The following is a 13,438-nucleotide window of genomic DNA, read 5'->3' as shown; positions in this document are numbered from 1 at the left end:
CTTATAAACTTCAATAATTTTATTGTTAGTAGTAATATTAGTATAGCTATTTTGAGATTATTTGATGTTTACTCTAGGATAGAACAAATATTTTATGTGAATATTAAGAACCAAGGTCTTTTAGGAAAATGACATTTAAAAAAACACAAACAAAAGCCAGGGTGGTGGCCCATACCTTTAATCCTAGCATACAGAAAGCAGAAACAGGTAGATCTCTTAAGTTCGACACAAGCCTGGTCTACAGAGCAAGTTCCAGGACAGCCCGGGCTATGCAGAGAAACCCTCTCTTGGGAAAAAAAATAATAATGAATGAATGAATGAATGAATGAATGAATGAATGAATGAATGAATGGTCAAACCAAATGTAATTTCTAGAATATTAGTTTTGAAATGGCAGTAAACAGAGTAATGCATGTTTTCTTTTTCCTTTTTAAATCCTTACCTCTAGCTGTGTCTTCGTAAAGACATGGAAGTGACTCCTGACCCACCACTAGAAAGCACACCATTATGATTTCCCAGAAAAAAAACACCATACCTCTCAAAAAATGACTGACTGAGGTTCAGGAAAGGAAATATTCGAGATAAATGTGAATCACTCTTATTATGCCAGAAAACAGCAAGCTGTAGACTTTTCTATAGTGAAGTGGGGATGGAAAATGTAGCTCAGGGGTAGGTCACTTGCCTGGCACACATGATGCTCTGGACTTTAGGTTGATCCCTGTCGCAGGGGGAGATGATGGACAATGTGATGGAATTTTCACTGGCCAGAGACAAGAAAACCTAAACAACATAGAATTAAATAAATAGCTACATACAGTTAAGTTGAATATAAAAACCTGACATTGTTGTGGAATATTAGTTTAAGATGTGTTACATTTTGTTTATGCTATGGAACATTTGCTTAATGATGCAAAGATGTGCTGAATTCTTTTATGTTGCACTTGTTTAACTCTGTGAAGCTGTGTTACTTTGCCTGCTAAATCACCTGATTGGTCTAATAAAGAGCTGAACAGCCAGTAGCCAGGTGAGAGAAAGAATAGGCAGGGCTGGCAGGCAGAGAGAATAAATAGAAGGAGAAAAAGAGGGATAGGAAAGCAAGAGAGATCAAGAAGCAAGAAAAGAAGGGGCCAGCCACATAGCCAGACATGGAATAAGAAGGAAAGAAAAGAGATACAGAAATAGAGAAAGGTAAAAGCCCAGAAGCAAAAGGTAGACGGGATAGTTTAAGAAAAGCTGGCTAGAAACAAGCCAAGCTCAGGCTGGGCATTTATAAGTAAGAATAAGCCTTATTCATGTACTTATTTGGGAGCTGTGTGGCGCCCTCCCCCCCCTCCAAAAAAAAAAGAGTAAAGAACCAAAGAGTAAAAAACAACAGCTACTAGGTATCATTGTGATTCTTAGAAGACTGGAGAGAAAGGCATACTAAATAAAATGACCAGGCATGTAGATTCTACTCTCAAGTTGGTACTTAATTGAAAAAGAATCTATCATCTGTCGTTTCTGACCCATTCAGAGAGTGTTAGAAGATCTAAATAATCCTAATTGACAAGAGAAAATTCTCTCTTGAGAAACATTTCCCAACAAAATTTCATTTAATAATTGTGGCAGGAATAAATAATTATAAAAACCAAATTCTGATTCTGTATGAAATCATTGATTCATGTGATGATAACCAGTTATGATAAAACCTTGAATTGTTGTGGGTCTCAGACTTTGACTCCTGTGCCTTCATCTTCAATATTGCCTGGACACTTTCTAAAGACAGTGCAGGTGCTCAGCCTCTTCCCCAAGCTCCCAACAGCCTTTGAGGACAGTTTCCAGTAGTCTTTGATTATCAAGCCCTGTGAGACTTCAGTGTGTGCTGGTATTTTAGAACTGTGATCATAAGCGAGACAGTGCTAAGAATCCTTAATGGAAAGATCAGGAGCTCACGCCGGGAGCTCACTAGTCAATCAAAGCACTCCTAAGCAGAACCAGATACTGCAGTGCTCCTTAGAAATAAACCTATGGCATTTTCTTGTCACTTTAAAAAGATTAAGCCTACATTTGTTCAGTCCTTTAATTTTGAATTACAACATATAGAGAATATGGGAAATCAAAGAATAAGTGAAACACTCCTCCTTAAAGACAGTTTGATGATCTTTACCAGAAGTTCTCTATATTCTTGAGGGATCCTTTCTTTTCCTTCAGAATTGTAGATGATTGTTGTCTAGGCAAAGGGAAGCATTATGAGCCTACTATTTCAGATTCTGATACTAGCAAATGTAGAATAGATAAAATATCCATTTTATTTAAGGCCTGCAGTGTGTAGAATAATAATGTGTAGAAGAGTTAAAGATTATAGTTTCTATACATCTTTTACAGTATTGTTGATGGAAAAATTCATAATAGCACCATAATAAGATTTTGATAGGTTCATTGAATGTGTATAGTGTCTTGTGTAGTGCTAAGTGTTGTAGAGATTATAGTAGAGAAAAGCTTGATTTCTATTCTCAAAATGCTTAGATGTATGTGTATTTTCAAAGCACACTGCGTTACATCAAAGTTGCATGTGTATACATTGGGATATTTTTGTATCTGAGAGTAATTACAGTGTTTCAGAGTATGATATATGATAAGGGGTTCTTCGGTGGTTTGAATGAGAATGACTCCAATAGGCTCATATGTGTGAGTGTTTGGCTCCAAGTTGGTGGACACTTTAGGAAGGATTAGGAGGTGTAGCCTTGTTGGAGGAGGTGTTTTACTGGGGGTGGGGATTGAGATTTCAAAAGGCCAAGCCAGGCCCAGTCTCCCTCTTTCTGCCATGAGCTTCTGGTTCAGATAGGTGAGCTCTCGGCTCCTGTTCCAGTGCTTCCTGACATGATGATCATGGACTCACCCTCTGAAACTATAAGCAAGCTCCCGATTAAATGCTTTCTTTTATAAATTTCCTTGATTATGGTGTCTCTTCACAGCAAATAGAACAGTAACTAAGATTCAGAGAAGAGAAATTCTTTTTACTTGAAATGATATAAGACTACCAAGGGCCAAGTGACATTTGAGCAAGATTCTAAAAGAATAGTTAAGATTTCAGTAAGAGTCTATAGATGATTAAATAATACAGTCCCAGTTTCTGGTCCTAATCAACTAATTCACTTAAAAGTTATATAAATTCAGCTAAATCACTGAATTCTTTTTTTCTTCAGCTTTCTTACCCATAATGTAGGAATTGGAAAAAGATAACCATAAAGGTTTGTGGGATGTGAAATACTATGGCATCATTATACTTCATAAACTGTGAAGTCTTTTATAAATTTTAAAAAGAAACAATCATAGTATGGAAGGTAATGGGCCAAAGGCATGAGCTTTAAAACAACAACAACCTATAACCATATAGATGAGAGCAGAGAGGAATGTGTGAAGATGGCTGAATGCCATTACTGTGCTGGCTAGATTTATGTCAGCATGACACAGTTATGGTCATCGGGGAGAGGGAACCTCAGTTGAGAAGTTGCCACCATAAGATCTGGCTGTAGACAAGATTGTAGGGCATTTTCTTAATTAGTGATGTGGGTAGGCCCAACCCATTGTGGACGGTTCCTCCCCTGGTTTGGTGATCCTGGGTGCTATAAGAAAGAGGCCTGAGCAAGCCAGTAAGCAGCACTCTGCCATGGCCTCTGCATCAGCTCCTGCCTCCAGGTTCCTGCCCTGTTTGAGTTCCTGCCTTGGTTTCCCTCAGTGAATTATGATTCAGGATATGTAAGCCAAATAAACCCTTTTTCCCCAGGTTGCTTTTGATCATAGTGTTTCATCACAGAAATAATAATCCTAACTAAGACAATATATTATATACATTATATATATTATATAATACGGCTCTTTACTTATGAAAACTTAAGTAATTTTTTTTCAAGATTTGTGTTGATCCTCTCCTTCTAAAAAGATTATGGAAGGCTTTCAGCTCTTCAAGTTGTAGCACTTAGCTTTATTGAAGTCATGTATATAGTTGGTATACAATTAATTTTCAGCCAAACTGCTTTAATAAAGATTGTAACACTGTACAGAGATGCTAATATATCCTGAAAAGTATATTGTCTTACAGCTGTGGCTTATAGTCATTTGACATGGTTGTAATTTAGAAAACAAATTTGTCTGCTTTTGAGTAGATCAGGATTGTTTCTTTCAACAGACTAGAGTTTGAATCATTGAAGCTATTTCCAGGTCTTACATGAAAGTAATGTTTATGATGTCCCTTCTAAGAAAATTCATTCATGTTCTTTGCCTTGCAAGAGTTTTATGTATTTAAATATGATGTGAAGAAACAATATGTTTTCAGCAAATTAGCAGAGTACACAGGCAAACAGATAAAATAAACTTAGTTTGAGATGTCGTGTGGATATTGTATCACCCTTGCTATTATCTGATATGGGGGTCTTGGAATTTATATAGAACCTGTGACATATAGTTGAGGTTACTTCTCCAAAGGCAAGAAATTTGGAAAGCATTATTTGTGTTATTAGAACATTAATTTTTTATTATAAAAAAACTTTGTCAAAATTTTCTTAAATGCTAATATTGAGGTTATTTATTTTGGTGAATAATTCTAAATGTTCTCTTCTTTTACAGATTATCTTGCTAATCATGGCCGGTTAAATGAATCTGAAGCCAGGAGAAAATTCTGGCAAATTCTGTCTGCTGTTGATTATTGCCATGACCGGAAGATTGTGCACCGTGACCTGAAGGCTGAAAATCTCCTGCTGGATAACAACATGAATATCAAAATAGCAGGTAACTGGGATGCATCTGCCTGGGAAATGATCAGATGAGCCATTGCCTTGAGTGTATGAAAAAGCCCTGCAGGCAGGGTCAGGCATATTTACCTCTTAGTCCTGTGTGTGACTATAAGAAAGAAAGTATGTTCACTATTAATGTATACAGTGGCAGGACTGGACTAAGGGCTTTGAGTTACATCCAGGTTTCTTAGGAGGTTCTGTAGAATAGGTTGTTGGTCAAAATGTGAGGTTGATTGGGAGGCTGGAGCGGGCCACAAGTGCTGGTCGCTGGTGCTCTAACTGGTCCTCTCCTAATGCTGGGGCCTGTAGTGGGGATGCAGACGGAAAAGACACAGGAAGGGATGGAAGCAGAACGACAACAAGTCATCATGCACACATGTCTGTGTATGTGTGAGTTCTGTTGCTTTTTTCTGTTTTCTTTTTTTTTTGTTTTGTTTTGTTTTGTTTGTTTGTTTGGTGGGTCTCATATAGCCTAGGCTGGCCTTAAGCACATTATGTAGCCCAGTCCACCTTATGATCCTCCTACCTTTGCTTCCCAAGTTCTGAGATTACAAGCATGTACCACCATGTCCAGCTCAATTATAAAAAAAAAAAAAAATTGTTGTTGTTGGTGGTGGTGGTTTTTCGAGACAGGGTTTCTCTGTGTAGCTTTGGAGCCTGTCCTGGAACTCACTCTGTAGCCCAAGCTGGCCTCGAACTCACAGAGATCCGCCTGCCTCTGCCTCCTGAGTGCTGGGATTAAAGGCGTGTGCCACCACCGCCCAGCTCAAATTTCAAATTTTATAATGGGAGTTTTCTTTTTTTTCATCTTGGCCTCTTGAGATAGTGTTATATTATGTAGCCTTGACTAGTCTGGAACTCTCTATGTAGAGCACTCTGTCCTTGAACTCACAGCCTCTGTCTCCCAAATTCTGGGATTAAAGTTGACAATTGAATTTCTTAACTCACATAGTCAAAACACACTCATATGTGGTAAAATATATGCCAGGCATTATGCTGTTAAAAATGTGATATGTATATCAGAACTTCACATTGTATGCTTTTTATTTGTTAATTATACCTTCAGTTATAAACATACAGAAAAATGGTGTATATATAGAGCTCAGTGAGAGAGCATGTACGTGGCATATGCAAGGCCCTGGGTTCAGTTCCCCTGCACCACATAAAAAAGTGGCAAGGGTATAACTATATATCAGCTTCAGCAGAAACATAAGTGATGAAACATCAGTCAACCTGAGGAGCCAGGGAAGCATCCCAGATCAGGAGATGTTTGAACTTATGCTTGAGAGATGAGTTAACTGCTTGCCAAAAATGCAGAAGTAGATACCGTAGTCGGGCAGATGGAGACTGGGATGGTGAAGATCTTACTTAGCTTAGTATGGGCAAAGGCAGCAGCAGAGGAGGAGGAGCAGCTTAGGCAAACAGAGTAGGAACGGTCTTGAGTGCCGTATTTGAGATTTGAGAGTCTGTTTCCTAGTTAATGGGAATCCAAGCTAGTCAAGTTGATAGTATGTATCTGAGTAAAGTGGGGAAAATTAAATTTGTATATCAGCAAACTCTGGCTATAGTGTGGAGCATGAGAGCTGAACACAGGGAGATTTAGTGTATGGAACAGCCCTGGGACTTGCACTGGTGAGGTGTCTCTTTTTGTTATAAAAATTCAGTGCATGGTAACAGTGCTTCCATAAGGGGTTGTTGGTTTATGTCTTATTTTTTTTGAGTTTACTACTTTCATTTCTGGTATTTCCCTCACTTTAATCATCTTTTTTGTTGTTTGTTTGTTTGCCTTTCTGTTTGGTCTCATTCATTTTAGTTATTTTTTGATAACCGTCTCTAATTTACTTCTGGATTATTTTTTTAAGTATCAGCTGCCTTAAAATTACCTTTTACAGAAAAGCCCTCTCCCCACTCCCTTTTTAACTTTCTGTAGTTAGAAGCTCCAGCTTCACCTGTGTATTTTTTTTATTAACATAAGGGCTCCTAGGAGTCTTGTTAGGCAGAAGAAAGCATTGAGACTTTAAGTTTGCACCCTGAGATTTACAAGGTGTTCATCACCAGAAGCACAAAAGTAAATGTCCCAAGTAAAATACAAAAAAAAAAAAAAAAAAACTTGTAAATACAAAATACAGACTATTGCTCAAGATTATAACCAAGTGTTGTCTGTTTTTACTATAATTCTGCCACAAATATAGGTAGGTCAGTGCAGTATGCCTAATGTTATATAGCATTTAAGTTTGCATTTTGTTGGGGTTTGCTGTTTTATTTTTGCCTTTGAATATGGAAGATTCAAGCTTTCTTAACTGTATAGAAGACAGGTAAAATGTCAGGTACCTAGAATTGTTCCCTTTGGTTCAGATAGTGACGATTAACATTGACTTAAGCCCTTGCTATTTTCGAGTGCTCTGCTGAGTTCTTGTCATTCATTTCACAGCACACTTGGAAGCTGCAGAACTATCACGAGGGTGTTTGTTTTGTTTTTTAATGGGAAAACCAAATGCAAGAGGTCAGATAACTTGCTAAAGCAACACAGGTAATCGGCAGCAGCTCTACAATTCCAAGTGAGATCTCTCTGGCCACTCCTTTGTTCTTTCCAAGCATTATGTGTCAGTCCTCAAGTGGAATCACTATGGTAATTTTGTGTTCCACTAGTCTCGAACTCCAGAGTACTTCAGGCTCTAGCTCGGGAGCTATGCCAAGTGCCAGTGAAAACTGATAGGAAAGAAAGAGTCTGAGCTGGTCAGGTGGTCAGTCGGGACAGATCATGAAGGACTCCATGTGTTACAAAGTTCAGATGTGTTTTTAAAAGAACTTCTCTTGAGTATTTGTAGGAGTTGTAACTGTTTGAGAATTTCATAATACAAATGATGCATCAAACCCACCACTCATGTTTCCTCCCAGTGTCATGTGCTTTTTTCCACACTGAGCACTAGTGCTGCCAGTGTGTGGCGGGGGGAGGCGGGCTCCTCTATTGGAACATAGTATGTCCCTGAAGAAAACTGACTCCGCCTCCCGCACCAGCCATCACTTGGGAATAGCTCCTCCTGCTAGGAGTGGAACTTCATGAGTCCCCTCCCCTGTGCATGCTGGGATTTTGGATGGCTTGATCTTGTCCAGGTCTTGTACAAGAAGTCATAGTCTCTGTGAGTTCATGTGTGTAACAGCACTGTCATGCCCAGGAAGTACTGTTTGGCCGCAGAGGTCCACTACTTCTGGCTCTTACAATCCCTCCTCCCTTCCAGGATGATCCTTGAGCCTTGAAGGGAGGGGGCGTGGGTAGCTGTCCCCCTTAGGGCTGGACACGTTGACCAGGTGTAGTCTCTGGATTACTATCCCTTATGAAAAGAACCTTCTCTTGTGAGGACTGAGGTGTACTACTCTATCACTGGCAGGAGCTGGGTGGACAGAAAGTATAGACCAGATTAGAAGCTTGTCCTTTACATGATTCCTCCACCAAATATTTGTCCTTTTTTAATAGAACTTACAGCTTTTGATGGCCCTGCTTACCTTTAAGGACATAATCTTTTGATAACTTGGAATTCTTGACTTTTAAAGAGATCTACTACACTTGTCCTGTGGGACTCTATGTAAAGAACTCAAAAGAAAAAAAAAGGACAGAATTATTGCTCAGTGTATTAACTTTTCACCTGCTTCTTTTGCTTATTAAGATCGCTATAATTTGCTAAAAGTGAACTTTTTAAGCTGCCTATGTTGAAGTTGAAAAGGCAAATCAAAATCAGATTTTCATTTAAAATGTGCCTGTATTTAAAAGACAGAAACAGAAGTATAAATCTTGGTTAGTTTTCATAAATACAGAAGTATGGCTCTGAGATTAAGTTTTAGCTTATGCTTCCTGCAGTAATAACTCAACGGTGCAGAGCCCTGGCTTCACCCGCAGTTGTGCTCAGGTTGTCTCAATCACGAGGACTCCACCTTCGTGATAGGAGCGTGGGACATTTGAGGGGAGAGGCTGAAACAAAGCAACAGGCTTTCAGGAGGTTCCATACTTGTAGCACTGTTTCTGGCTCAACATCTTGGCTATTTTAGCTTATAATGATTAATGATGTGTTAAGGTGAGTTATCTTTAGTATTTTTCTCCAACTTTCACATCCCGAAAGTTTTATAATAAATACCTGGTGATTCAAATATATTAGTTACTTGGAGGGATTTTTCAGAAAATAACTACAACTCAGGGCTGTAGAGACGGCTCAGCAGTGAAGAGCTCATAATGTTCTTCCAGGGATGCAAGTTCCGTTCCTAGCACCCACAAAGTGACTCACAACTCCAAGAGATCCGGCACCCTCCTCTGGACTCTGTAGGCACTGTGCACAACATATGCATGCACAAATGCACACAGGCACAATAGTTAAAAGTAATAAAAATAAATCTTCGTTTTAATTACCACAATTTAATCAAGATTTCGTGTGGAGTGTTGAGCCTAGTAACAGGCAGTGCAGATACAGACTCTGGCGATGCCATTTGCATCTGTCACTTTGAGTAGGTTAATTAACTTCTGCAGGCCAGGGCTTCTGTTCTGTTTATTAGAAATTACTGTGTTTTTCAGGGACAGTGTGGAGAGATTAATGATTGTTTAAGACAAGGAGGCAATACAGTATAGTAGGTAATAAGCAGGCCACTTACTAGCTTATTGACCTTGGATACATTTCCTCACCCCCACCACCACCCCGTTCTCAGTTTCCTTATCTGTAAAGGGGGAATGGCACAGGTTCATATCTCACAGTGATTGTTACTTGAATTGATATTTGCAGAGTACTTAAAACTGTGCCTGGTACGTGGTCCTGTTCAAGTGTTTGCAAAATAAATTGTTAGTTAAATTTCTGGGCACCAAGTAAGCACTCAGTAAAAGGAGGCTGCTGTTTGTGTTCAGTGCATAATTGATTCCATTGAAAATAAAGCTGTAAAACTTTGATAGCAGATAACCTCCTTCAGCACATTAAATAGAGTCCACTGGCCTTCCAGGCTTGTCAGTGCAGGTAGTAAAGGGACAAGGAAAGTCCATCACTTGCATTTGAAAGTATTTATCTGAGAAAATGTTTCTGCTGAGCAAAACCTTAAATGGAATTAGTAATATGGAATTAGCTGTGTGTCACAGGTCACTTCTCTTTAGCTCAAAAAGAACATTTCTTTTCATACTTGATTGGTAGCTCGGCACCTCTGCCATTGCTTCTACAGCTTTCACTTACTAGAAGACCTTGAGATAAGGTTTCTGTGTATACAGTTTCAGTCCTGTGCCCTAGAAATTAGAAAGGATGGAGGTGAAAAGGGATTTATTGGAAAAATATTCGTTGACCTTCATTCATTCATTATCTCTCCTCTTGCTGCCAGTACCATGTAATGGGGAAGTGGCCTTGCATATGCAGCCTGATGACATCCGTCCTGCTTTGCAGGCTCGGCTCATCAAGCCTGGACTGTGGAGGAGGAGTGCTCCAGGCCTCCATCTGCTGCTGTCCTCCCATCCTTTCTCCACCTCGTTTCTTAGCACTTGGACTCCCTGACTGGGCACAGTTTGATGGTTCTAAATGGTTCATACTGGTCTGCGGATAACATTTCATCCAGCCACGGTGATTATTCCTGTGCCTCCTGTTAGAGTGACTATGTTTGGAGGTGGATGAGGCGACTGGCTTTTTCTTGTTGTTGGGCAATAAAATATGCATTGTTGGTGAATGGGTTTCAGTTGGTGCCATGAGTCAGCCTGTCACTCTACCTTTCCTTGCCAGTGTTCATTTCCTTGGGGTTGTCTTCTTCAGTCTACTATGTATGGTCATTACAAATGACCCTTTCATCAGGCTAGACAGCCTAATTCTATCGGTCATTTAAGAAAAGCTAACCCTGTGCTGGGCGTTGGTGGCGCACACCTTTCATCCCAGCACTCGGGAGGCAGAGCCAGGCGGATCTCTGTGAGTTTGAGGCCAGCCTGGGCTACCAAGTTAGTTCTAAGAAAGGTGCAAAGCTACACAGAGAAACCCTGTCTCGAAAAACAAAACAAAACAAAACAAAAAAAAAAAAAAAAAAAAAGCTAACCCTCAAGCCATCTGATTCTCAGCAAGGTGATCATTTTTATTTTTTAAAATCACATTGATTGGGAGGGGGTGCGCTATGTATGGGAAGGGAAGGGTAAGTGTGCCAGTGTGGAGTCAAAGGACAACTTGCAAGAGTCAGTTCTCAACTTCCACCTGGAAATTGGACTTAGGTCATAAAGAGGCATCAAACATCCTTTTCCCACAGAGCCACCTCATCAACCCAAGAATTTTTGTAAAATTATAAAATAGACATTATAACACAGAGATTAAAAACTGCCTGAGTTGTGGTTCATAGAAATTATTTACTATAAAAATTATAGGTTTTTTTCATTATTCATTTATTTGCTTTTCCCTTCTTTAAAAAAAATTAATAATTTTTCTTTAATTACAAAAAAAAACCCTGAGTGTGTTTAGTAATTACTCTTTTGCAACAGTAAATCCTGACAACAGTTAATCATCCTTAGTTCCTTAGGCACAGCTTGTGCTGCTTGCTTTCTAGTCCTTGATGCGCAGACGCATGGGTCACTTCAGAGCTGGCCAGAGGGACAGAAGCTCAGACCCTGCTGATTCAGAGTCTGCTCTGTAGCAGTTCCCAGCTACTGTTGCTGTAACGAACAAGAGAAATCGCTCCTGTACTTGGTGTACCCATTGGGCAGTAATCAACAAAATCAACAACAGCTTATTTACTCTTTATACAACTCTTTTGTGCCTAAGACACTGGCCCTTTGCTAATGATGCTTGGGCACTGGTAATTCATGTTATTTATGATGACAGTAATAGTGGGTTTTGTTATCAGGAAGATAAAGGTCACTTATCTTTCAAACACAGGGCAAAAAACACTAATAGTCTAATGTGTGATGCCTGTAGCTTGTAACTGGTTACATTAGAGATAGTTCTTTGATTCTGCTTTTGAGTCCTTCTTGATTCCCATGAGTGTCAGTAACTGATCTTTGGTTAAAGATTCGAGCCCAAATCCTACCTTTTATAAATATTGAAACCATATATAAACCAAGTGAGTGAGTGTGGCTGTATTGGGAAATCTTGAAGCTATTGTGAGAGTAAAACTTGAGAGTCTGCCTTAGTATCACAGGGGAAAGCATGCATCATCATGACAAGGACAGAGAGAGTTGTCTGCATAGCCCATCATGCACTCGTTTTGTTTTGTTTTGTTTTTGTTTTTGTTTGTTTTTAGAGACAGGGTTTCTCCTCGTAGTCCTGGCTGTCCTGGAATCCACTCTTTAGACCAGGCTGGCCTCGAACTCACAGAGATCCTCCTGTCTCTGCCTCCCAAGTGCTGCTGCCACCACCCGGCTCCATCACGCACTTAGAATGAATATAGCTTCCTGAAAGGAACATAAGTTCACAACTCCATAAACATCCTAACTGTTCTCCTTCATATGGTAAGGTGCTGTGATTAAAGACCTGATAAGGCAGCTTCATCTGGCACAGAATGAGTTTAAAATTCTTCTTCTCTGTTTAATGGTAGGGATTGATCTGGCTTTGGGGCAGCTCTGCCTCTGATTTTAAGTTATATTAAACTCTGCTTAGGGCTTTGACGGAACAGTTTAAACAAGCACACCTGACCTGGATTACTCACTTGTAGCTGAGAATACTTAAATGTTCCAGTGTACGGATCTGGGGCCTAATCTAGGTTTCTAAATACTGTTATTTAACAAAAGAACCATAGCATCTTGGAGAAGTAATGGTAGTAAGGGTAGGACAGAGAAGATACAAGATGAGCTTGGGTAATCTTCTGGTGTCCGGGGATACAGAAATATTTAAAACTAAATTTTAAAAGGCATGTTAAATGAAGCAGGTTGGAAAGACATAAGCATTAGCCAAAGCTGGAACAATTAGAATATCAGAGTAAATAACAGTGGTATTCTGCTGTAGCTCAAAGAGTCAAATATTTACAAGGGAATGATACAGCGGTTACCATTCTTCATCACAGAGGAATTGCAATTAATGAGGTGATAGATTTAATTAGTGAGATTTGGCCATTGAACAATGCAAACATACCAGAATACCACATTGTAGTCCATAAATATATATTATTTTATATTTGTCATTTTAAAAGTGAGATTTAGGGCCAGCAAGATGGCTCACCATGGATAATGGGGCTTTCTGACAAGCCTGATGACCTGAGTTGAACCCCTGGAATCCACACGGTAGAAGGAAAGTCCAACAGGTTGTGTCTGACATCCACATCTGTGCCATGGCATGCACGTGCCTCCACATATAATCAAACAAATATTTTGAAATAAAATTTTAAAAATAGAAATGAGGCCATGCTAGAAAGGAAACATTTTCCCCCTTAATCCTCTGATCTGACATGGCCTGAAATCTAAGTCTGGGTCAGAGAGAGCAGTGCCCACATGATTGTTCCCTACTTGTTGCCCAGAGCTGGTGATGATGGAGTCTGTAACTATTCCGAGTTGTGAGACTTTGCTCTGGGCTGTCTCCAGTGGCTCACAACACACACATACAGCATTCATGTGTGTAGTGAAGAGATAAGAGAAGTGGGTAGGATGATGAAATGGGAACTCAGTAGGGCCCTGTGTCTGTAGGTCCCACATCCTGGGATCTAACCAAGCACATATGGAAAATATTGCTCACAGGTGTATGTAG

The 13,438-nt window shown here is 39.6% G+C and overlaps 1 protein-coding gene across 9 annotated transcripts in view; it reads left to right on the top strand.

Moving 5' to 3' along the window:
• The window catches only part of Sik2 (salt inducible kinase 2), a 109,408-nt gene that overhangs the window by 63,562 nt on the left and 32,408 nt on the right, over window positions 1-13,438 (top strand). For all 9 annotated transcript variants that reach the window (XR_013052475.1, XR_013052474.1, XR_006074089.2 and 6 more), the window contains one exon: window positions 4,606-4,767. Coding sequence is in view for 5 of the 9 variants with exons in the window: in XM_076575355.1 (XP_076431470.1) it covers window positions 4,606-4,767 (162 nt within the window). In the remaining 4 variants the exon portion in view is untranslated. The remainder of the gene's footprint in view (window positions 1-4,605; window positions 4,768-13,438) is intronic.

This window comes from Peromyscus maniculatus, chromosome 7 (genome assembly GCF_049852395.1).
Source record: "Peromyscus maniculatus bairdii isolate BWxNUB_F1_BW_parent chromosome 7, HU_Pman_BW_mat_3.1, whole genome shotgun sequence".
Classification (NCBI taxonomy): domain Eukaryota; kingdom Metazoa; phylum Chordata; class Mammalia; order Rodentia; family Cricetidae; genus Peromyscus; species Peromyscus maniculatus.
The sequence above is the reverse complement of the archived record's forward strand: the minus strand, read 5'-3'. Positions and strand labels throughout refer to the sequence as shown.